General features: G+C 59.9%; 2 protein-coding genes across 4 annotated transcripts; one reads left to right on the forward strand and one right to left on the reverse strand.

Annotated features, from left to right (window-relative positions):
* Nucleotides 1–437: 437 nt before the first annotated feature.
* AANAT (aralkylamine N-acetyltransferase) lies at nt 438–2,262 on the forward strand. The gene is made up of 3 exons (XM_066200578.1): nt 438–594; nt 1,346–1,500; nt 1,851–2,262. Exons 1-3 carry the CDS (start codon nt 438–440, stop codon nt 2,154–2,156), a joined length of 618 nt encoding a protein of 205 aa, XP_066056675.1. The 3' UTR covers nt 2,157–2,262.
* Nucleotides 2,263–3,262: 1,000 nt separating this feature from the next.
* Nucleotides 3,263–22,363, reverse strand: RHBDF2 (rhomboid 5 homolog 2). Of its 3 annotated transcripts, none has more exons than XM_066200558.1 (19): nt 22,287–22,363; nt 13,111–13,218; nt 11,425–11,574; nt 11,231–11,337; nt 10,750–10,942; nt 10,465–10,677; nt 9,860–9,985; nt 9,389–9,522; nt 8,936–9,148; nt 8,694–8,805; nt 8,288–8,362; nt 7,797–7,958; nt 7,537–7,637; nt 7,016–7,079; nt 6,796–6,890; nt 6,500–6,575; nt 6,049–6,149; nt 5,695–5,825; nt 3,263–5,104 (listed from the first exon to the last, which is right to left on the reverse strand). In XM_066200558.1, exons 3-19 carry the CDS (start codon nt 11,548–11,550, stop codon nt 4,491–4,493), a joined length of 2,643 nt encoding a protein of 880 aa, XP_066056655.1. In that variant the 5' UTR covers nt 11,551–11,574; nt 13,111–13,218; nt 22,287–22,363; the 3' UTR covers nt 3,263–4,490. The 3 variants fall into 3 exon arrangements, with proteins under 3 accessions (XP_066056655.1, XP_066056657.1, XP_066056656.1); XM_066200560.1 differs by having other exon boundaries at nt 4,607–5,104; nt 5,695–5,848; XM_066200559.1 differs by having other exon boundaries at nt 4,607–5,104; nt 5,695–5,848; nt 11,231–11,574.
* Between the last annotated feature and the right edge of the window lie 767 nt (nt 22,364–23,130).

The raw sequence follows: 23,130 nt of genomic DNA on the forward strand, positions 1-23,130 counted from the left end.
CAGCAGCTGGACTTTCTCCAGGGTTCTCCTGCCCATCCCACAACCTGGTGCTGTCATGGGCTGGGCAATGTTGGGCAGGAAGCTCAGCCCCCCACCTACTCCAGCTCTAACAGCTCTGGCCCTTCTCCCTGCTCTGTTTTGTCCCCCTGATCCCTGGGGTCTGCTCAGCTCACAGCCTCCCGTGTCCCCCAGCTCACAGCGAGGGCAGCTGGGGTCACTGTGGGCGGGTGTTTGCTGTATACACACACACATATCTATGGGAAAAGGGGGACAAGCAGCCTAATCCTGTCTCTGAACACCAGGTATTTCCGCTGGCTAACAGTGCTGGAGGAGCTTGGCTGGAATAAAGGCAGTGGGAGCCGGCAGAGGCGGCCCCGAGCAGAGGGAGCGGCGGGAAGCCAGCCAGGAGGAGGAGGAGGAGGAGGAGGAGGAGGAGGATGTCGGCGCTCAGTGCACTGCCCTTCCTGAAGCCGGTCCACCTGCGGTCGCCCCGCAGCTCGCCCGGGGGCCAGCGCAGGCACACGCTGCCCGCCAGCGAGTTCCGCTGCCTCAGCCCCGAGGACGCCGTCAGCGTGTTCGAGATCGAGCGCGAAGGTAAGGGGGGACCGGGGGCATCCTCTCTGGTGGCAGCAGCTTCGCACCTGTTCGCAGTCTCTTGTGCTCCTTGTAATGGCGAATTCCCCCCTGTGTGCCCTCCTGGGAGGGATGCAGGGGCCCTGAGTTGTGGCCAGGCCACCACGGGCTCCTTCACGAGGTGGAGGAGCTGTGGTTAATGAGCTGGAGAACCACGGCCCCAGCTCACCCTGGGGTGCGGATGGTGGGAGGTGATGCTGAGCAGGACCAGGTGAGTGAGGAGCAGGTCTCCCAGAACGACCCTGTGAAAGACAGGATAGGAAAAGGAGAAGTGGGAGAAAGGACACCCCACTCTGCCTCCTACCGCGCAGGGGCACTTTGAGGTGCCACCCTGGCAACCTTTCCCTGTTTCCTTCATGGTAGCTTCTCTCAGCCAGACTCACCCAGCCCATTTCTTCATCCTCTCCAAGGACAGGGGCAGCCAGGGAGATGCTGAGAGGGAGGGTTCAATTCAGCACCTGCTGCTGTAGCTCTGGAATCAGCAGAGGTAGGAGGTGGTCACTGGGCCATGGGGAACTGCCTCTGGAGAAGCAGAACTGCTCCCTGGAACCATCTGTGTCCCTCAGAACTGCTTTAGACCCAGTGGGCAGCAGGACATATGCCATCTCTCCCCATCACATCCCACTTTCCCTCCCCTACATCAGTGCTGGGAGTTTTTCTGGGTCGGGTATGCTTTGTCTCTCTCACTGTGTTCACCACTGCCCCCCTCCAGCCTTTATATCAGTTTCTGGGGACTGTCCCCTGCACCTGGATGAGATCCGCCACTTCCTGAACCTGTGCCCGGAGCTGTCCCTCGGCTGGTTTGAGGAAGGGCGGCTCGTGGCATTCATCATCGGCTCCCTCTGGGACCAGGAGAGGCTCAGCCAGGTATGACCCAGTCCTTCCCACCTCGTGCACTGAGAGAGGCACTGCCAGAGCCTGGGGACCAGGAGAAGCTCCCTGGGGCCCTGAGACTATTCCCAAAATCTTCTCCTAGCACTAACTGCTGCTCTGGTGGAAATGAACCTTCTCATTAATTAATTTAAATGATGCTGTTAAAAAACATGCCGAGTAATTCCCCTCAACATCCATTTTAAAATTAAAAACCCTCCGAGGATAAATGGGGGGGAAGGTGAACAGGGATGGGGAGGAGGATGCGGACCCTGGTTCTTTGGGGTGGGGAATAAGAAGCAGGATGGGACCCCTGGGTCCTGCTAACCCCCGTCCCCTCCTGGCAGGCAGCGCTGACCCTGCACAAGGCGCAGGGCTCGGCCGTGCACATCCACGTGCTGGCCGTGCACCGCACCGTCCGCCAGCAGGGCAAGGGCTCCATCCTGATGTGGCGCTACCTGCAGCACCTGCGCTGCCTGCCCTGCGCCCGCCGCGCCCTGCTCATGTGCGAGCCCTTCCTCGTGCCCTTCTACGAGAAGTGCGGGTTCGAGGCGGTGGGGCCCTGCGAGGTGACGGTGGGGGACATGGCCTTCGTGGAGATGCAGCACCCCGTGCGGGGACATGCCTTCATGCGCAGGAACAGCGGCTGCTGAGGCCCCTCTGCTCCGGTCTGCCTGGGGGGATGAGAGGCTGCAACCCCTCCCCATCCCCACCGCTGTGATCCATCTTCCTTGGCTGGTCCTGGCTGCAGCTACTCCCTCTGCCACAGCTGCCTTCCAGCCACATCAGCCTGGCCCCATCCCATCCCTGCAGGGCTGGGCACAGAAATTCCTGCCGGATCCTGCTGGAAGCATCAACTCCCTGGGCTCTGCTTTAGCCAGGGCTGTGGCTGGCAGGTCTGGGTTGGCTGCAGGGCCACGAGGCCCCTGGGATGGAAAGGTTTTGCCCTGGGAATAGCTGGGGGCTCTGCTGGTTTGAGGGCACTTCCACCCACAGCGGTTTGCTGAGACACCCAGCAGAGCCCCTGCAAACCCGTGCCCCAGCCTGGCATCCCACCCCACCATCACTGCCACGAGTGGAGCACACCATGGCCAAGTCCTCCCTGAGCAGCTCCTAGACCAGGCAGGGGCCCTGGCAGCCACTCCCCTGCCCACAGACATCCTTCCAGACCCCTTGGAGCACATTCCCAGCCATGGCCATCCTCAGCTGCACATTGCAGAGCCTCCCCAGGGAACCACTCTAAACCATTTGGTCCTCCCTGTCCCAGACCCATGACAAGCCTTCTGCAAACAACTCAGGTTGTTGGAAAGCAGGAAATAAAGATGTGATGGTGATTTTCTACACAGCCCCTGTGTGTGTTCCTGCCTTGCTTCGATCATGACCTCACCACAATGGCTGGAGGGAGGGCACCAGCTGGTATGAGGGGACAATCCAGGACCCCTTGGGGCACCTCAGCCTCAAGGGAAAAGAGGCAAATCCAGCCTCGGGTCATTCAGTGAAGGGTGGGATAAAGGCTGGGGTGACTCTGCCCTCAGGCAGGATCAGGAGGTTCCATGGATCCAAGTGTTTGGCTTCTCCTTGCGCTTGAGACCCTCCAAACCCTGTCTCCTCCCAGGGAGGGGTTTGAGTCGCCCATCAGGGCACCAGCCCCAGCTTGTCCTCCCTCCCTGCCACACCGGCCATCACCAAAACCACCACAACTCCCCAAAAGCACTGCATCCCCATGCCCAAGAAGGGAGAAGAGGCCTCGTGCATCTCCTTAAATACAGGTAGAAATTTATTAAGGGGGGGGGAAAAAAACCCACAGCTTTTAAAAAAAGTATCAAAAAGAGACAAATGAGGTGAAGTGTCTGTCTTTGGCTGGAGCAGCAACTGAAGGGACAGAGTGGGGCTGAAAACTGGCCCAGGGTGGAGGGAGGGATGCAGGGACGGATGCAGATGCTCCTGGGCTCACTCAGCAAGTGGTTGTGGAGAGGGAGCCAGGCACTCAGCCCTTGAATATTTATCCCATGACATCCTAACTGGGGGATTCCCACCTGCCCCCATCTAAAAGCACTGAGGCCTCCAGCACCAAAGCAACACATCTGAGGGGAGAGACAGCCTGGCACCAGCACGGGTCCAGACCAGCCCAGAGGGGTCACCTGGACCCCAGGAAGGACCTGCCTTCGTGCCATGGCTGGTGGGAAGGAGGAGGAGACGCTGGGGAGAGCAGCCCAGGGCTGGGGGCAGGTGGGAATGTGCAGCCTTGGGCAGAGAAGAGGGAAGGTGACTGCCCCATCCTGCACTTCTCCATCTGACCAGCACCACTGGAGGAAGGGAGGGCTACCCAGGTCCCCACACTTTGAAAAAGGGAAAGGGGACTCAAAGCAGAAGGTGGGAGCACTGACAGCTCCTGAGAGGTCTGTGGGCTCCAGAAGCAGAGACATGAACCCCCTCCAAGGGGTTTTTCTCCATGTCTGCCTCCCACCATGGCACTACAAATGCAGTCCTTGCCACTCCTTCCCTTCCAAAGGAGAATTTCTCTGAAATAAGGGAAAGAAAAGCCCCCTTTCCCAAGTCCTGCCTCTCCATCCAGTGAGGAGCCAGGTGGGAAGGCACAAGCCTCCTTGAGGTCCTCAGGGGGAACAGGACTGAAAAAGATCTTTGAAGTTCAGCTCTGAACATCTTGAAGCCATGACAGAGACTCCAGGGAGCCCAAAATGGGGAAACCCTGGGCCTAAAGAGCTGTGGATAAAAAAAAAGTGCCCCTGCAAAAAGGGGGTTGTGTTCACAGTATGAGCTGCAGTGCTGCAGGGCACCGAGGTGGGACGGGGCCCCAGGCAGGCAGAGGCATAGGCTGGAGAGTTCAGCAGGACTGGGAGTCCAGCCTGGCCATGGATACACCAAAATCCCACTTCCCTCAGCCCTTTCCCCACACAGGCAGCAGCCAGAGTCAGTCCCTAAACCAGTTACGGCTTTCCAGCATCAGGACGGAGCCCCAAAAGGGTTCAAAGGCAGGGCTGGCTCAGCCCTGCATCCCCAGCATTGAGCAAGGGGTACCCCAAACCCACCATCCCTGAGGACGGAGCCATGCCCAGGATCTGCCCCACCCTGGAGCAGCCACCACCATCTCCCACAGGCTGGGGAGGACCCACCCCATGGAAAACATCTCCTTGTCCCAGCCTCGTCCCCGCCGGCAGGGTCAGTGCAGGACCTGCTCCAGCTCGTACTTCTCGCAGAACTTGCTGGTGAAGGGCAGGCAGGTGAGGTACTCCACCCAGCGCCAGTTCACGGGGTACACGTAGAGCCACACCACCAGCGAGGCGAAGAGCCCCACGAAGACCAGCAGGGACACGATGATCATGGCCCGCTTGCGGTACTTGTCCACCGTGCCGAAGGTGATGTAGGGCAGGAAGGCGAAGGAGAGCAGCAGCCCGCTGAGGAAGCCAAACAGGTGAGCGATGTTGTCGATCCACGGCAGGAGGCCACAGATGAAGAGGAAGAGGACGATGCCAAAGAGGTTGAGGAAGGCTTTCCAGGGTTTCTCCAGCACTTGCCAGCTTTGGAAGAGCTCCACGAAGAGGCAGGCCAGCAAGCCGAACTGGGACCCGGCAGGGCCCACCTGCAGGGATAGGGGAAGTCAGGGCTGGACACTGTGTCACCTCAGACACACCTCATTGTCCCCCAGGGATCATCTCCTGCCCTAGCAAAGCACATTTGGCTCCCGCATCCCTGTGCAGGATCCTGCACGGGGTTCAGAGGTGGGAGCCCTGGCACTGGAGGATGAGGAGGGGAGCAGGGTCGTGCTGTTTTGGCAGAGCTGATACTTTCTGTGAGTCAGCAGCCAGATAGCATCACCCCCTCCCAGACAACAGCCCCATCCTGGCACACGCATGGGGGGATTAGGGGCCCTTGGCATGACCTCATTTAAAGCCTGACAGGGTTTGGCTGGCAGCAGATTAGCCATCTGCCTGCCCAGGGACCCCACACGTTCACGGACACGTGGTGACATGTGACACACATGGCATATGCCAACACCACACGTGGGGCAGGGACACCCCCTCCCCGTCTCCCTGCAGCAAACCCTGACAGGGGGTGAGAATCTGTGCTCCAGCCCCTTCCCCAAATCTCTACCCAGGATGGGGATGAAGAGGGGTGTCCTTTGGTCCCTGGGAGCTGACAGGATTTGGGACAGAGCCCCCAGACCCTCACCTCTGCCCTGTAGGGTAGGAAGATGGCACTGGCCAGGTTGCCCGTGATGCCACTGAGGATGAAGATGATGGAGATGCGATGCCAGCCTGCCAGCTTCTCCAGGTCCCGCAGCACCGTCATCTGGAACGTCACTGACACCAGGCAGTGGATGATGCTGGGGGAGAGGCCCTGTGTTAGAGACACAGCCCTCCCAGGCAGTGCCCCGGGGCATGAGACAGCTCACAAGACACCCCCACTGAAGGCACCTGTCATCGTAGTCTGGGAGTGCCCTTCCCTCTTCTCTGCCAGCCCATCCTGATGGGCACTCCAGCCCCCAGTCCCCCCACCCCTGGGATACGGGGGGCTGTGGCTCACCCGGCATGCAGGAACAGGGACAGCCACAGGCGGTAGAACTGGTCAGGGACCTCCGGGTTCAGGAAGGGCAGGAGCCCACAGACCTCGTCCAGGCAGTGCACCTGCAAAGGCAGCAGGCTTGTCCCCAGAGCCACAGGGAGCAAAGGATGGGTCACAGGGATGGGTTGCCAATGATGCCATGCGGCAGCTGTGAGGGGATTCTGGATGGTGTGGGGCACCCACAATGCCATGGTGCTGGAAAAGGCGCCTCCTGCCCCACAGCAGCAAGGTGGGCACAGCAGCATGAGCCCGGCCAACAGCTGGGCAAGTCCCTGCACTTTGCATCACCCCTGCTGACGCCCATCCCAACCATGTCCCATTCCTGGTAGGATTCTCTAAAGCCCTTTGGCATCAGCATGGCTGCCAGCATTGTATCCCACATGCCCTGCCATGCCTCCCTGGCCCTGCTCACCTGCGAGCAGAGTGTTGCCTCCTCGTGGAAATAGCCGTGCATGAAGTCGCAGTACTCCCGCGTGGTGATCTCGCAGCTGGCAGGGGGCAGGAGGGGGCTCACTGGGGACAGGGCACACTCAGGACAGCCCTGAGCGTCCCCCTCTGTTCTCAGCCTGCTGCCACTGTGCTTCCCACCCCTCAAGGCTCTGCAACCCCCCTCTCCCCCCAGGCACAGCTCTGGACACTGATGGGACAACACAAGGCAGGAGTGCAGAGGGGGGAGCCCAGCCAGGTGCCCCCTTTGCCACAACCCACCTGCCCTTGGTGCCGATGCAGCAGGGCCTGCCCTTGATCTCGCAGTCCAGGTGGGCGAAGCCCGTGTGGTTGGTTTTGGTCTCGTAGGTGCAGATCTAGAAGCAGGAGGGAAAGGAGCCCGGGTCAGAGTCCAGCCCCAGGCTGTCCCTGCAGCCCCCTGCCAGGCTCATTGCCACTGCCACCGTGGAGTCACCGGCTGATGGTGGCACTGGGCTCTTACCGGCCACTTGGTGATGTCGTCCGGCCACACATGGGGTGGGTTGGATGCTGGCTCCTCACATGTCCTGGCAGGAGGAGGGGGGTGAGGCAGGTGGGTCCCCCCAACACATCCCCCCTGCAGACCAGTAACTCCCTCAGGCACAGACGGCTCTGGGACCTGCCTGGATCCTGCCCACCAGTGGGTGTGCCACAACGCCCCACAGCTGCTCCTTCTGCAGGTGAACTCTGCAGAACTCAGAACTGTTGGACAACCCCACCGATGCCCATGGATGCTCTCATCCCAGCAGGACAGGGACAGGCACAACACAACAGCATCACCTGCTGCTGCCTGTGTTTAGGACAGGCCCTGCCTCAGTTTCCCCACTGATTCCCTCTTCTTTATCACTCCCCTTTAGCGTGCAAATCCTCCCATCCCCCTGGACAAGAGGATTCAAGGCATCCAAGCTGGAAAGGCAGCCCCTTCTGCTGTGTCCCACACACAGCCGGATGACCCGGCTACCTCCACCCAGCTGCCACTTCTACCTGGGGTCCTGGTGACACACAGCCCCCGAGGTCCGCCTCTCTCCCGAGCCCATGGCTGGCGCGTTGCTGCCCGGCCACTTGATGAATGTTGCCAGTGTCTCCTGCAGGGAGGAGCATGGAAAGACTGAGGATGCAGCAGAGAATGCACGGCTCTGACCCCACATGCATCCTGCCCTGGTGCAGTGCAGGGCTGAGGTGGTTTCTCCTGCTTTCTCCAGGGATCCCCAGCCCTTCCCAGTGCCCACAGCAGGAGCACACACCGAGCAGTCCTGTGGCAGGGTCTGGATGCAGCCTGAGTTGTCGTTCTGGACGCAGCAGCCGGAGCCACGCTCCCGGTCCCGCTCGCGCTGGATGAGCCGCTCCACCTGCCGGTCCTTCCGGATGCAGGGGGAGAACTTGGCTCCCAGGTGGATCAGGTCAATCTGGGAGGGAGATGCCAGTAAAGAAGATGCTTTGTCTGTGCACCTCCCTTCGCTCCAGCCATCCCCAGGGAGAGTTTAGCAGGGGAAAGGGTCTCCACAGGCAATAGACAAAGGTGTCTGTCATCCCAGTGGAGGGAAGGCAGGACCATCCCACTGTGATGCCACATGTCCCAGTGGGATGGGGGCCCGGGGGCCCAGGACAGCAGGCTGGAATGAGGAGGTGAAGCTCTGTCCCCTTGAGGAGAGGGGCACCTCAGAGAACTCCCTCAGCTCAGGGCACAGGAAGCAAAGGGCAGAGTGTGAGACCAAGGGTCTGGCAGGGTCCTTACCGAGCTGGGCCCAATCCAGAAGTTTTCCTGCTGGATGTACTTGACACTCTCGTAGACACCCTTGTTCCTCAGCACCTGCCAAGAGAGGCCAGAGTCAGCTCTCACTGAAGGGATGAGTGCTGAGGGGGTGCACCCCTGTCTCCCTCCACTCAAAAGGGGCTGAGCATCCCCTTCATCCGAGGGGAATGGCTACTGGGTCCCACCAGCAAGGCAGGATAGTAGAACAGCTCTGCTCCCACCACATATTCCACTGTAACATGGTGCTGCTCGTCCCCTCGCCCTGGCTATTTCACAGAGCCTCTCAAATGCTGGAGTCCCACAAGATGCTCCCAGTCCTTGCAGAGAGCATGACACCACGGGACACTGGTGGTTACAGTCCCCTCCAAAAGATGGGTCTTAAACTTACTAACTCTGTCGTCACGTGCTGGGCGAAGCCAATGGGGGCGATGCCGTAGGTGCCGATGACCAGCAGGGTGATGAGGATGTGGACAAAGGTGATCCAGTATGTGAAATACGGCCTGGAAGGGACAGGACCCAAAACTGGAGCTGGTCAGAGATGGCTGGGCAAAGGGACACTGCAGTCCCCCCAACCCCGATCCCCAAGCACTGAGGGGGACACGGGGTGTCCCGTGCCATCGGTGCCCTCACCGGTGGCTGTCGGTGATCTCCAGCTGGGACTGCACGATGCTGCTCAGGCTGCGCCGGTACGTCCTGTTGAGCCACTTGCCCACCACGCCCAGCCCGTAGTAGCGTTTCTTGCGGTCGAAGGCGAAGTGCTTCACTTTGGAGGCGATGCGCCTGCCCCGCCGCGGAGCCGCGCCCGCGCCACCCGACACCGAAGTGAGCCGGACACCCTCCCGCCTGCGGAGAGAGGAGAAACCCATCACACCTGCCAAAAAGGATCAGATGAGAAACACCCCACGGCCAGAATCCCGAGGATGCCCTGAGATGAGGCTCTGAGCACCTCCTGGCACCGTTCTCCCGGGATCATCATGGAAGTGCCTGGTGCCCATGGCAGGGGTGGCTGGGGACATTGTCCTGCCCTGCAGCAGGGCACCTGGGCAGCCTCGGGGGCAACACCTGCTGGGGGTTGGTACTCACGGGGTGGGCTGCTCCACCTCGGGGGACACCCTGGCATCCTCCCCCACCTGGTGCATGCGTAAGTACGTGGCTGATAGAGGAGGTGACTCAAAGACGTCATCGGGCATGGAGTATGTCTCATCGTGCATGTCCATCTGGAAAGGGGATGGATACTTGTCCTTGGATAAGTGTGATGGGCCAGAAGCCCCCTGACTGAGCATCCCCCTGCCCAGGGGGAGTGGGTGATCCTCAATGACATCCCACGAAGGGCCCATCACAGGGTGTGAAACGTGCCCAGATGGCAACATCATTCCCTGTCACAGCCCAAGGGCCATCACCAAGGCTGGGGCACAGCAGCCACCAATGCTTCTGTCACTACTGGGTGGAGTGCCAACACAGGGTCCTTGTGAGAGCCCTGCTCCACACCCAGATCCCTGTGCAGGGCACTGGGACACACCCCAGCTCCAGCAGCCAGCATGGAATGTCGCTTGCCTTACTGAAGAAGGACGAGTCCAGGGTATCAGCAGCATCCACCATGTCCTCATCCATGAAGCTGGGGTACAGGAAGCTCCTCTTGCTCCTTCGTTTGGGAGCCAGTGGCTCCAGGACAGAGCGCCCCTTTGGCAGTGCAAGCAAATGAAGGTAAGCAACCAGAAGGCCTCAGTTTCTGCAGTACTGAGGGTTTCTCAGATCTTCCCTCTCCAAAGCCAAGTGGCAAGGATTAAATTCCAGGCAGCCACCACAGCCTCTCGTGTGGGGAGGAACTGGCAGAAGGTGCTGCCTTTAGCTCCTCAGAACCCGCACTGGACCATGGCCACGTTAGTCAGCATGACAGGTGACCTCTGCATTCATCAGGTCTCATACCCACAAACCTATCCCCCAGGTTTGCCCAGGGCTCCTCAGAAGCAAGAAAATTGCTGGAGAGGTTTCTTTGCCCCTCAGCAGCGGAACCCAGAAGTTGTTTTTCCCTCAGATTGTCCAATTTTTCACCAAAACTTCTACTTTCAAGTAAAGCTCAGGTTAAAAAAAACCCAATCTCCTCCCTCAAACCTGCCCTGGAGAGACAGCAGTCTCCATGCAACACTCCCAAAACTCACACGGAGAAGGGCTGCGGCCGCCTTGAAGCTCATGTGGGCGACAGACTCCCTCTTCCTGCGCGGCAGGCGGCCGTAGCCCGAGCGGATGCTGTTGAAGGATGCCAAGGAGACAACGCCAGGGGTGAGCGGGGGCAGGACGTGGTGGGGCGTGTGGGGACGGTCGGTCTCGTCAGGATGGCGAAAGGGACGGCCCCTGGCCAGCGGGTCCACGATCTAGGGGAGGGGATGAGGTGTCAGTGCTGGGAGAGCAAGGCTGGGAGTGGGACCCCTCGCCCCGAGCTCTACCTTGGGCATCTTGGCGGGTTTGGGCGACTCGGTGGCTTGGAAGGAGGGCACCTCCTGGCTGGGCAGCTCCATGTCACGATAGGCAGGCTTCAGCTTGCCGTACCTCATGCTGCAGTGCTGCAGGCTCTTGCGCTGCCACTGCTGCCGCTTCCCCTCCCAGTCGCTGCTGACGCCGAACCACTGCGCCGTGCCCCTGGACACACGGTGGGCACGCCTGTCACACAGCTGGTCCCCCACACCAGGTACCACCATTCCACCCAGGGGACCCCTCTGGCAGGCGGTTGGGGTGTCTCAGCCCAGCCTGCAGCACGGCAGATTTGACCAGGCTACGGGTCAAAGGGAAGCGGAGGAAAGTGATTCTTGCACTCCCTTCTGAGACACAACTCTCCAATCCCTTCCCACTTCCTCAACGTGGCCACAACGTCCTGACATGGTCCCCTGTGAGTGACCCAGCCACGGCTGGAGCCCACCCTGCCCTCACTTGCGGATGCTCTGGGACAGGGACGTCTGCCGGCGGAAGCCGGGCCGGCGCTCCGGGCGGGGCTCCTGCAGGCTCTTGCTCTTGCGGTAGATGGGCACCTTGGAGGGCTGGGAGGCAGAGCAGGGCATTAGGGACAGGATGGCACCTGGCACCCCCCGAGCCCAGCGTGGGACGGACACAGCTCCACCACTCACCTCCTTGCGGGCACCATCCTCCTCCGCCTCCCGGGGGGGGATGACGATGGAGAGGTTGGGGGGCTTCTTGCTCTGCAGGCGGCTGCTGCTGGAGCGGCTGCCCCCGTTCTTGTCCCCGGCTGACATCTCGGGTTGGCGGTAGTCGGCAGGCTGGCAAAGTGCAGGGAGTCAGCCACAGGGAGAAGTGTTCCCCCAGGAGCTTGTGTGTGAGGAAAGGCTGGGTCCCAGTAGGAGATGGGGCCTCACCAGTGGGACGTCACCACTGAGCCCCCTGTGTGGTGGCTGTGCTGGTGAGACTTTGCCATCATGAACTCAGCTGCTTCATGCCCCAAAACCCACATTCCATCCCTGAGTTTGGGTGGATAGGAAGGTTTATATTAACCACTCACTCCCAGTGCCTGGGGGTCACCAACACCACCCCTTCACCTGCTGGGAGCAGGGCAGGGATGGCAACAGTGACCAGGTCAGAGCATCCCCGTCATCCCAGCACACGCCTGTGGGACACCCAGGTTTCACACCCTGCCAGGGTGAGCCTGACCATGTGCCTCGAAAATATGAGGGATCCCAGCAAGCCCTGGCACACAGCTGCAGCACATGGGAACACCAGCCCTCCCAGTCTGGCAAGGGAGCCAAGGGGACATTGCAGGGGAAGTCTGCAAAGAGCTCCTCTTGCCTGGGCAGGGTGGGAAGGGAGGGGATGCACAAGGCCTGAAAACACCTGATCCACATCCCCACATGCACCACAGCTCCCACGTGGACCCGCCATGTGTTGGGGTGCCCTGTGAAGGGGAGATGCAGGATATTCCTCTCTGGCACGTGCATGCACACACCAGGCTGGGAGGCTGAATCCTTCCTGGCACCACGTGCAAGGAGAGGGAAGCTTAACAGCCAAGACGTGGTTAATTCCTCAAGAAATCCCCTCCAGAGGGTCCCTGCAGCCAGCTCTACCAGGCAGGGCTTTGCAGGAAAAGTAATTCCATCTGAGTGCAAGAGAACAAGTCCCAGATCCTATTAGGGACCACGGGGGCAATCAAAAGGGAGGCACAGCCCTCTCTGACCTCATCCTGTCCTCCTTGACCATGTGCCAGCACCCAGGGGACTCACACAGGTCTCACAATCATCTCTTGTCCCCCAGCACAGCCATGGCCATGGGAATAGTGTCACCTGCCACGTCTGCACAGTGCCACTGGCTGTAAAATGCCTGCTCTCCCTGCTCAAGATCCCCATGACCAGACTCCCACAGCTCTGCCCTCCTTAGGCAACATCACTTGAGCAACCAGATGAGTGACTGAGGTCCCACCAGTCCCCTCTGCAACAGGATCCCATCAGCAGCCCATTCCCAAAGCAAGAGCCAGGGACAGGGACACTTCCGCAGCTCCCTTAGCACTTGGAGTCCTGAACACGACCACAAGCAAAACCTGGCTTAAGGAGCATGGGGTGCCCAAGGGATCAGCTTCATGGAGATGCAGGAGTCCAGAACCAGCTCCCCAGGGATGGGAAAGCCTGCAGTCGGCAGCACTAGCTGGAACTGCTGCCCTCCCTCAGCTCCTGGGCCACGTGACAGCCTTCTGCTCCTGCATTAAAATGGGTGCTGGGCTCCCTCTCAGCACCAAAGGTGGGAGCAATCAACTCCCAAATTTCCCCTGGGGGCTCAGCCAGTGCTGGTCCCCAGGAGGGTCTCCTCACCTCATAAGAGTGACAGGGATCCTGTGCAGCGATGGCAAACACCCACGGCAGCCTTCCTCTGCCTCCGTCCTTCACACACGGGAGCCCCGGGACACGGCCGAATTCCTCCTGTGGGGAGAGGCTGCGATGAAAAACCATGCGTGGGAAAGCAGGCAAGGGCTGTGGAGCATCCTGGCAGAGCGAGAGCTGAGCTCAGTGTTCCCTAGAGCTTGGGGACAGGGCTGCAGGTGGCTGGACACCAGGGACAGGGATCAGCCGCTGGCACAGGGCAGCAGGAGGAAAAGCCCCCATTTACAGGAATGCTCCATGGCAGGGAATAGCAGGGGGCAGGCAGGGAGGTTTCCCCTGCTGCTGCCAGGCAAAGCTCTTGGGAAGCAAGACACCCAGGAAGAGCAGGCAGGGAACGCGAGTGCCTCGCTGGGTATTTCATGGCTGTTAAACTGGGAGAGTGCCAGCCCCCAGCAAGTAAAACTTTCCGTCCCACTGGTGAGCTGGAGACTCTGTTTGTTTTCCTCCCAGGGAAGCCAGCAATGAGCCTGAGATGGCAGCTGCTCTGGAGAGCCAGGAATGGGAACACGCTGGGGTCAGAGCAATCCCTGGGGCACCCTCATCCTTCTCCAGCTCTGGGGAATGGCTCAAGTGGTTAGAACCAACACAGCCTGAAGCACAGAAATTGGAGCCAAACTCTTACACAGTCCCACTCTTACACCCCCATCCCAAAATCCCATCCCTAATTGGGATGGTGTGCCCCCATCAGACCCTGGACAGCCGCAGACCTCTGTGCTTCCCAGCAAAGCAGGTTTAACATCCTGATCTCGCTTCCCACCAGCTCCCACGCAGGCAGGCGGAGGGCTGGACTGGCCTCCCCCGAGGTGACTCAGTCCCAGGGGAGCTGGCACAGCCCGGCAGGCACCTGCCGTCCAGTCACGGTCACGCGGCGTGGCCGGAGCGCTTGTCACGGCTCTGTGCATTGGCACTTTCAGCACTGAGGGGGAGGAGGGCACAGGACCCTGAGAGCTCAAGGCTCCTTTGCCACACAGGCTGGAGGCAGCAGCCACCCCCTGAGCACAGATCCTGAGCCAGCAGGAGCCTTATTCCGTGCCAGGCGGAGAAATCCCCAGTGGACGGTGCTGGGAAGTGTTTTCCTGCTCACCACGTGCCTGCTGCTGGCACCCAAGCCCTCTGGAGCTGGCGTGCTCAGTGTGGGAATGGGCCAGACGGCGCCTCCATCCAGAGACAGCCTGCCACAAGCTTGGCCCTCTGGAGCCCCTGCAGTCCCAGGTCCCTGTCACCCTCCCATGGAGGCATGGAGGGCTCTGTCACCAGGAGCACGGCTCCCTGCCCGGCAGCCCTGGCATCAGCTGCCCCATCACAGGGCACAGCTCAGCTGCAGGTCCCCAGGGAGCCTCAGCCCAGTCCCTGGACGCTCAGGGTGGACGTGGTGGCTTTGTCCTGGGGACAGAAAAAGGAAGTGAGAGGCGACGTGTGGAGCTGACATGGGGGGATGGCCGAGCACATGCCCTGTTGTGGAGACAAGGCAGGTCACAGCAGCAGGGGGTGACAGGCGTGGGACTCGGCAGCCACAAGCATGTCCTGAGCTTGGTAGGAGCTGTGCTTCAGGCTGGAAGAAAAGTCCTGGGGGCAGCACGTTGTCACTTCAGGCTGGAAAAGATCTCCATGCACTGCAGCTGCTGCATTAGTTGACCCAACAGGGAACGATAAATGGGCAGGGCGTGGCGGGAGGACCACCTGGTCTGGTTGGTAAGAAGAGATCCCCCATTATCACCATCTCCCCTTCCAAAGCTCCTGACGTCACCAAAGCCTGACATCCAGCAGCCAGGACACAGCCTGTGCTCCAGCAGCAGCTCCACCCTTCCCCAAGAGGACAGATGTGCTGGGGTCACTGGGGAGCAGCTGGGAGGAGGTTTGAGCCTTCAACCAAAAAAGGCACAAGGAAGGTGACCAGGTGTGGGAACTGACAGTGGTCAGAACATCTATTCTTAGGCTCCAGGCAGCGCCTTGAAGCCTGTGGGAAAGCCAAGCACAGAACTCTCCCAGTCTGGCCCGGGAAATGATAAGGAGGAACCCAAAACAATCTTGTAGATACCGTCCTCCTGACACCTGGTGTTTTTCCAACCTGTTTACTGGTAGAGATGTTTACAAAAAGGTGGTGCCCTAAAGGACCACTCCTATTCATTGCACCCATCATACCCATCACCCGGAGCATGACGAGCCCCCAGCTCTTCCTCTCCACCTCCACAGGGCAGTGAGAAAGAGGCCAGCAATGCCACAGAGCCCCCAAACACCCCCGCAGCCTCCGCCACGGCTGGCACCCAAGAGCCCATCAGGCAGAGCTGCTGCTGCTGCCCATAAATGATTCACAAGCACGTTAAAGACCTCTCTCAAGGCTGGAGCCGCGTTAAAAGGTGCTCCCAGTTATTAAGAGCTGTGGATAGGAAACTCAGTTTGTGCAACTGCTCTGAGCATCAAGCTGCGGTGGACTCACAGCCGAGCAGAGACCCAGCACCTTCTCTGCTTCTGCTCCCTTTCAAAAAGCTTTTTACCATTTTGCAGCCTCAAGTTTCAGGTCCGGAGAAAAGGAGCCAAAGCACAAACAGCTCCTGAAATAAAAACATACTATTGGAGAAGAAAGAGAAAAACACTCCACATGTGTCCCCACCTTGTCGCAACAGGACTGGACGGCAAAACTGTGAGACACAGGATTTCACTCTGAGTCTTGAGAGAGGCCCTCTGTGCTTCAGGGGGTATTGGTTAGCTGCTCTCTCCCTTATCACTGAGCCACACGGTCAGCATGGACACCCACAGGGGCTTAAATCCACATCTCCACGATGGCTGGGGTAGGAAGATGGGGTAGAGATGAGCGCTGAGATCCCATCTGATCCCCGGGGCATGCAGGCAGCCAGCACACACCTCACCCACGCCACCATTAGAACATCCTCTCCCATTTTCCTCCATCGGGAAGGACATTGGGCAATGGCAGCAGGTTTGCTCAGCTGGGAGCAGGGCACGCCCCAGGAGGAAGGAAAGCAGCTGGGGAGATGGAGCATGGCAGGCGGGGAGCTGCGCTGGGCCTGCTGATAAGCCCTGCCTGCGGGGAGGGACACGGGGACACTCGCATCACTGCACACAGCAGCCTGGGCTGGCCTTCCCTGCTGCAAGGGCTGGAGGGCCAGGAATGTGGCCCTGGGCTCTCCGGCAGTCCCGGGTGACGCCATCCCTATCGGCACGGGGAGGGAAGGATTTGCCTGTAATGCCTGGGAGAGGGTGGAACAAGCCACGTGGAGGATTTCCCACATCCCAGCCACAGCTCATTTCCCACGTTAAATTTTACCAGTACAACAACGCCCACCCAGCCCAGCAGACACCCAAAAGCTTCCCAACCTGCTGGGGTGGGCAGCAAGTCCTGGTGGGCTGGGGTCCCTCTGTGCCACCCACCCCACATCTCCCCGCTTCCCCGGGGTCCACGCACCCTCACAGCACAACCCCAACCTGGCAGCCCTGTGCAAACCCATCCTCTGCTTCCTGCCAAGGCACGCCAGCGTGGAGGGTGCTGCTGGAGGGGCATTGGCTGCGCAAGGGGACCCTCAGCCCACTGGTCCCTTCCTCAGGCTCAGGCCACATGAGGAACATGAACGAGGAGACTTTGAGTCACCCCAAGGGCTTCGGGGAGAGCAAAGGGCCAAAGTCTCCACTGGGAGCCAGGGAAGCACAGCAGCTCCACTGGTGAATGCACAGAGGGGTCAGCTGCTCCACAGGCAGGGTCACAGCACACACAACGAAAGCTCTTTTTCGTTTTTCCCCACCCTACTAGGATTGATTTAACTTGGTTTTATCTAAGAACTGATTAATTGCTCAAATCTACTCCAATTCCTTATTAGCTTGGCTTAAACACTGAGTGCACAGACATGATGGTACAAGTGTTTCAGCCTTGGCTGCACCTTCTGGAAGGGGCTGAGGGGTCCCAGGTCAGGATTTACCCAAGGGGAGGGACAGCCTGCCTGCAGGCCATGTGCCTGCCATCCCCATGCTGCAGGTCATTACTGAGTTCACTCCCACTTCCCTCCTCGAAGCAAAATTCTTTGTATGAAAGGTCAATGGGGCTGCAGGGGACACTCCTCCCTCTGGTTCTTCTGCTGAACACTCATTCTTCCAGCAGCTCTTGGTGCCAGGGTTCTGGCTGGGTTTGCAGACTTCCCCAGCCCCCTGCTGCCTGTTTCAGAGCACATTGAGCCACCCAGAGCAGCATGGGGCTGGCAGAAATGCCCCATTGCCCTGAGCTCTGACCGTCCCTATGTGATGTGGGATGCAGCAGTGGGAGGTGGCACTCAGGCCTGTGCAGGAATTTGGCTCATCCCAGGGACAAGAGGAGCCCTGGGCTGGAGGCAGGATGAGGCCCCTTGGCTGCAGCTCCCTATCTCTGAGAGCAGACTCCTTATCTCAACACAGCCATTCCAAGGCTTGTACAAAGTGCTGCTCGCCCTGATAGCCCTTGTGCAAAGGGGGAGCCCTGGGTGGACACCAGCAGCCTCCTTCTTCCCCATTCCAGGGCCAGCAGCTCCCTGAGGAGGGGGGGAAAGGACCTTGTGGCATCCCTTTGGGCTGTGGATGGTGACACCTCCGCTGACAGGGGGCTGGAGGTGTCCCCCAGACACCCCATTAAGTCTCAGCGCACCCTGGCCCCAGGACAACTGGGGGAAGCTGCTCCTCCCTCCTCCCAACCAGCAGCAGCTGAGCGTGGGTGGGCCACTCCTCGGCTTCCTTCCTTTCCCTCCTGATTGCAGGAGGCCTGAAGCACCCAGACGCACACCCTGCAGAGGAGAGCCCGACTGAGATCAGCTCATCCCCATCCAGCACGGTGCAAGCCCGGCACAGGGAATCCTACACTCACTGGTACCTGTGGAATGTGATGCTCTTCCCACCACAGCATCTCCGTGGACCTGTGCCAGCCAGGCACTTTGCAGCCTCTCAGCTGCCAAGAGCTGGAGATGGGGGTCTCCTCAGCCATCTTCATCCTCCTCCAGCCTGCTATCCCACCCCTGGGATGCTGCACCTACAGGGAAGCCACGCAGCTCAGCACAGGGGCTGGAGATGCTGCTTTTTAAGGAGCCACCTCCGTGTCCTCCCTGGGACAGGAGAGCCTGGACTGGGTTAAGTCACCACATCCAAGATGTGACTGTGGGATCACCCTTGGAAAAGCTGTGTGACAACAGCTCAGCCCTGGTGACACGTCCCTGCTCGTTCCACGGAAGAGCTGAGGGCGGGCAGGACACGCCAATGCCAAGGGTTGGGGATTCTCTGTGGCTGCCCACACATAACAGGAGGTCACTCCCAGCCCTGCCTGGCATTTCTGCAGGCTGGCAAATAACAGGAATAACTATACCAGACCCCCAGCACAAACTGCAGCACGACACACCGGGAGTGAAGCCAGCCCCAAGGCATGGGAGGGGGCACTGGCACACTGGGCATCTTGGGGGACACCTGCCACATCTCTTCTGCCCCAAGTGGGTCTGTCAGACCAGGGGAATTACATCAGGAAATATTACTTTTAAGCATTAAATCAATAAAACACAAGCCAACAGAGGCTGCTCGAAGGAGGGCTCCATTGTCCTGGGAGCTGCAGCAGCTGAAAAAGGTGCCTGCAGATGGGAGGGATGGTCCTGTGGGGATGGCTGTAAGGCAGGAGCACCCACTGAGTGACCACACACCACCCATCTGAATGGCTCCTCACAGGGCTGGACATTTAGCACAGAGACCGCATGCCCTTCCACACTGGTGGCTTTTTTCCTCCCACCCGAAGTCAGCAGCTTGGAAAAAGGCCAAGGAGCATCCCTGGGCACTGTCCTGCTCCCTCCTGTCCCACGTCCCACTGCAGCTTCTGGCAGCACAGCATCAAGTGGGTTGGTTTACACCTGCCCATCCCCACCCCCACGGCACAGCCACAGCACCAACCCTGCTCCTGTGGCTGCACAAACTGTCCCCAGGGTGACAAGCTGTGGTTTCACTGGACACCTCGGTGCTTTCTGACTTCTTTGTGGCATTTCGTAAGTGGGGAAACTGAGGCACTGCAGTACAGTAAGGCTCCCTGCCTCCTCACCCTGCTGCTGCTCCACAGGCAGGGAGTTGGTTCCTTCTCCACCGAAACCCACACAGCTCTCCCAGTTTTAAATTCCTGGAGGACAAGGGTGGAGGAGGAAGCCCTGACATGCAAACCCCACAAATATTTGCTCCCCTGCCTTCCTAGCGCAGTTATTTGGGGCTTGCCCCTGCCCTATGCTCAGCTAACCTGACCAGCACCCCGCAGTGCAAGTCCCCAAGGATGAGGGGGACACAGGGGTCCTGTGTGGTGGGCAAGCAGAAGGCAGGGCTGGCCCTCCATTCTCCACCTTAAATGCCTCATTAAGACAGCAACCACCAAATAACTCCTTTTTTGTTGTTCTTTTTTTAAGTAACATGGAATAAGTGGGTAAAACAGTGCCTGGGGTTTCCTCCACAGCCACCAGCACACGCAGAGCTCTCCAGGCCGACTCAGAGGCCAGGAAATAACCATAACTCAAAGCACGACACGCTCCCAAATGACCATAACTCCTGGATCCCTGTAATTAAAAGGGACTGTGCCTACCCCCGCTGGGAGCTTGTTGTGTTATCAGACATCTCACAGCCCGGCAGGACAGCGGAAACCAAAAGTCATTAGGCAAAAAGCTCCTCAAGAGGAGAGTTCATGATCCCATCACTTGTGGGCTCATAGAAATTTAAGTAATTAATTTTCAGCTTTCACTAATTGACTCCTTCAGTGCTGAGGCCCTGACAGCACCGAGCCTGCACTCGCTCCTCCAGGTCAGGTCCCTGCAGGACTCCCAATGCCTGAGGGAAATGTGGAAATGCCTCACGAGCCCCATGTTGGTCTGGGCAGCTCTGCAACTCCCCCACCAGCTGGTTCTCCATCACCTGTCTCCTACTTTCTTTGGTAATGGGCTCTGTTCTGACTCCTGGCTTGTCCCAAGGGCTGTTTTCAGCTCAAGAACAGCCTAAGGGAAGGAATAAGGATGTATTTTGAGGAATCCCCCAGCTTCACTGTAAGAGCTAAACAGGAGCAGCATCCAAGAATAAAACACAGACCCAGAGGACAGCCACATGCTCATCTTCCATCCCAGCCCAAACACAGCCCACATTCCCCAGGTCCCCCAGCACATCTCAGTGAGTGCATTCCCCCTGAGGCAACCCAGGCAGCCCCTTCCCCACCGGATTCACGGCTCGGTGCTCTGCATCCCCAGCATCCAAAGGCATCTATTGTTCCTGCCGCCGCGCTCCGGCAACGCTGCTCTCACACACTGAGCACCCACACGTGCATCTGAGAGCCAACACCGAGCTCGGCCCCACTCACGGAATTTACATCAGGGTTTTGCTGTGGTGTCAAACCCCACTCTGTGGTTTGCCCTTTCTCACTCCGGGGCTTGCAGCACCTCCAGGTGCTCCAGCGCAGCTGCAGCGGTGCCAGAGAACCCCCCACGACAGGGAAGTGGTAGACGGTCACCTGCTTTATAGCAAACGGGAGCAGGGCTGGCAGAAGCTGCCCCCCAAATGAGCAAGCAACAAAAGGTGCCGATCACCCCATTAACTGCAAAGGAGCTGGGAAGGGCAGAGCCCAGGCGCAGCAGCTGGGAGCCCCAGGAACCACATGAGCTGACCAGGGTAGCACAGGCAGCTCTGGTTTCTCCCTGGCTCAGCTGCAGTGGAACCCTCCAGCTCATTTTGGAGGTGGGACAATTCCAAGCTGGTTATTTCCCACTTGGGGAAAAGGCAGGAGCCAAAGGATGTTGCTTCAGTGGGCACAACAGAGTGAACTGAGTGGGCAGCATTTCCCTGCTCAGGACGGCCATGGCACTGTGGTGGGGTGCACTCCCCAATTCCCCAGCTGGGTTGGAGGCTGTGTGCCCAGGACAGCAGCAGTATGATGAGTTCACCCTGGAAATCCCCAGAAGCAACCATCCAGAGACTGGAAACGTGCAAGCAGGAGAATGTCCTAGCTCCTCGTGGGGAGGAGGATGACGCCACACTGGGGAAGAAGGCGGACACTTCCTCTTGCCACAGGGACCCAGAGGTGACAATGCAGCCTCTCAGGTCCCCTTCCCCCTGCAGAACGTGGGGCTGGGGGGGCTGAGCAAGAGCTGCAAGGTCTCAGACCACCGTGGGCACCACAACCTGGCTGTAGGAAGCCTGGAAGGACGCTCTCTGCCCAGTCCTGCTGGCCTGGCAGCAAGGCAGGGCACACGGGGTAGAGCTCAGCCTCACCCCTCTGTCCCAAACCTGGAGGACCAACAGCAAAAATCTAAGTAAAACATCCACGCATAGCATCCCTCTGCTCCCGGCGGGATGTACACAGGGACGGAGGACGACCCGACCCCCCTGCTCTGTAAGGGTTTTTTTCGCCTGCGAAGGGCTGGGGGCAGCACTCGCCACTCCAGGCAGCACGTGCGAGCGTCCCAGAGCCCTTAACCAAACCTCAAACCAGCTACAACAACAAAGCCCCGGCGGGCGGGAGGGCAGGAGGATGCTGGTGGCCAGGGACCCGGCACCCCCCGCTGCCCACCTGCCCTCGCCTGCGGCGTCGAGGCTGCTGCCGCTCCTGAAGGGCGCTGCCGGCCCCGCTCACCTGGGGAGGGGGAAAAGCAGCAAACACGAACAAAAACCACCCGCCCGCCGGGTTATCGGGCCATCGGCGCCAGAAAGTAGGTTAGAGCTTTCCTCCCTGCCTCGGCCGGGAGCGGGCAGGGTTCTCCCTCCGGCCGGGTCACCGCGCCGGGACACGCACCCACTTCCCCCTGTGATGGAGAGAAGGAGGAAGAGCCCGGCCCCCGCCATCCGTCCGGGTGCCCGCCCTGGAGGCGCCGGGCAGGGCGCGGGGCACGGCCCCGGGCTGGGGGATCCGCGCCGCGGCCCCCGCCCGGCAAAAGGGTCCGGGGTGGGCAGGGGCAGCGCCCAGCCAGCCCCGCGGGGCCGGGGCCGAGCCGGGCCGGCCAGGAGGCGCGGGGCGGAGGAGGAAGCTGGCGGGACGCGGCGCTCACAAAGCAGCAACAAACCGGGCGGTCACGGAGCGAAGCGGCGCGGAGGCACCGAGACCCCCGCCCCGCTCTGCTCCCCTGCTCGGCCCCGCTCACCTCGGCGCGGTCCCGGTCCTGCCCCCGGTGCCACTCCCGGTGCCGGCGCCGGTCCCGCGGCAGCCGCCACCGCCTCCACCTGGGCCGGGCGTGACCAGGGGCGTGACCAGGGCGTGGCTCGGCGGGGGCGTGGCCGGGGGCGGCTTAAGGCGGGGTCTCCTCCCGGGGTCCGCCCGCGCCCCACGCGAGGGCTCCTGCGGGCACCGGCCCCCTCTATGGGGAATCCCCGTGGGGGCTGAGCCCCTGAGGCCGCCCCGGCCCTCTGCCCCCGCGGCTCCGGGAGCTGGAAACCGGCAAAGTCCGCTGGGGGCTATCAGGACCAGCCACTATAAGGACTGGTCACTATTAGGACTGGACGCTCTTAGGATCTGTTACTATTACGACTAGTAACCATTAGGAGTGGTCATTACTATGAACGGTCACTATTAGGACTGGGCTTTATTGGGACCAGCAGCTCTAAGAACTAGACACCGTTAGGACCGGTCACCATTAGGACAGGTCACCATTGGGACCAGTCACCATTAGGACAGGTCACCATTAGGACAGGTCACTATTAGAACTGGGCTTTATTGGGACCAGCAGCTCTAAGAACTAGGCACTGTTAGGACCAGTCACCGTTAGGACCGGTCACCATTAGGACTGGTCACCATTAGGACCGGTCACCATTAGGACAGGTCACTATTAGGACTGGTCCCTGTTAGGATCAGCCACTCCTAGGATTGACCACTATTATGACCAATCACCATTAGGACTGGTCACTGTAAGAACTGCTCGGTATTAGGACCAGTCATTATTAGGACCGATCACTAGTAGAACTGACCATCATTAGGACTCTAAGGCATGG

This window comes from Chamaea fasciata, unplaced genomic scaffold, assembly GCF_029207755.1.
Source record: "Chamaea fasciata isolate MVZ Bird 193981 ecotype frontalis unplaced genomic scaffold, bChaFas1.0.hap1 SCAF_19, whole genome shotgun sequence".
Classification (NCBI taxonomy): Eukaryota; Metazoa; Chordata; class Aves; order Passeriformes; family Sylviidae; genus Chamaea; species Chamaea fasciata.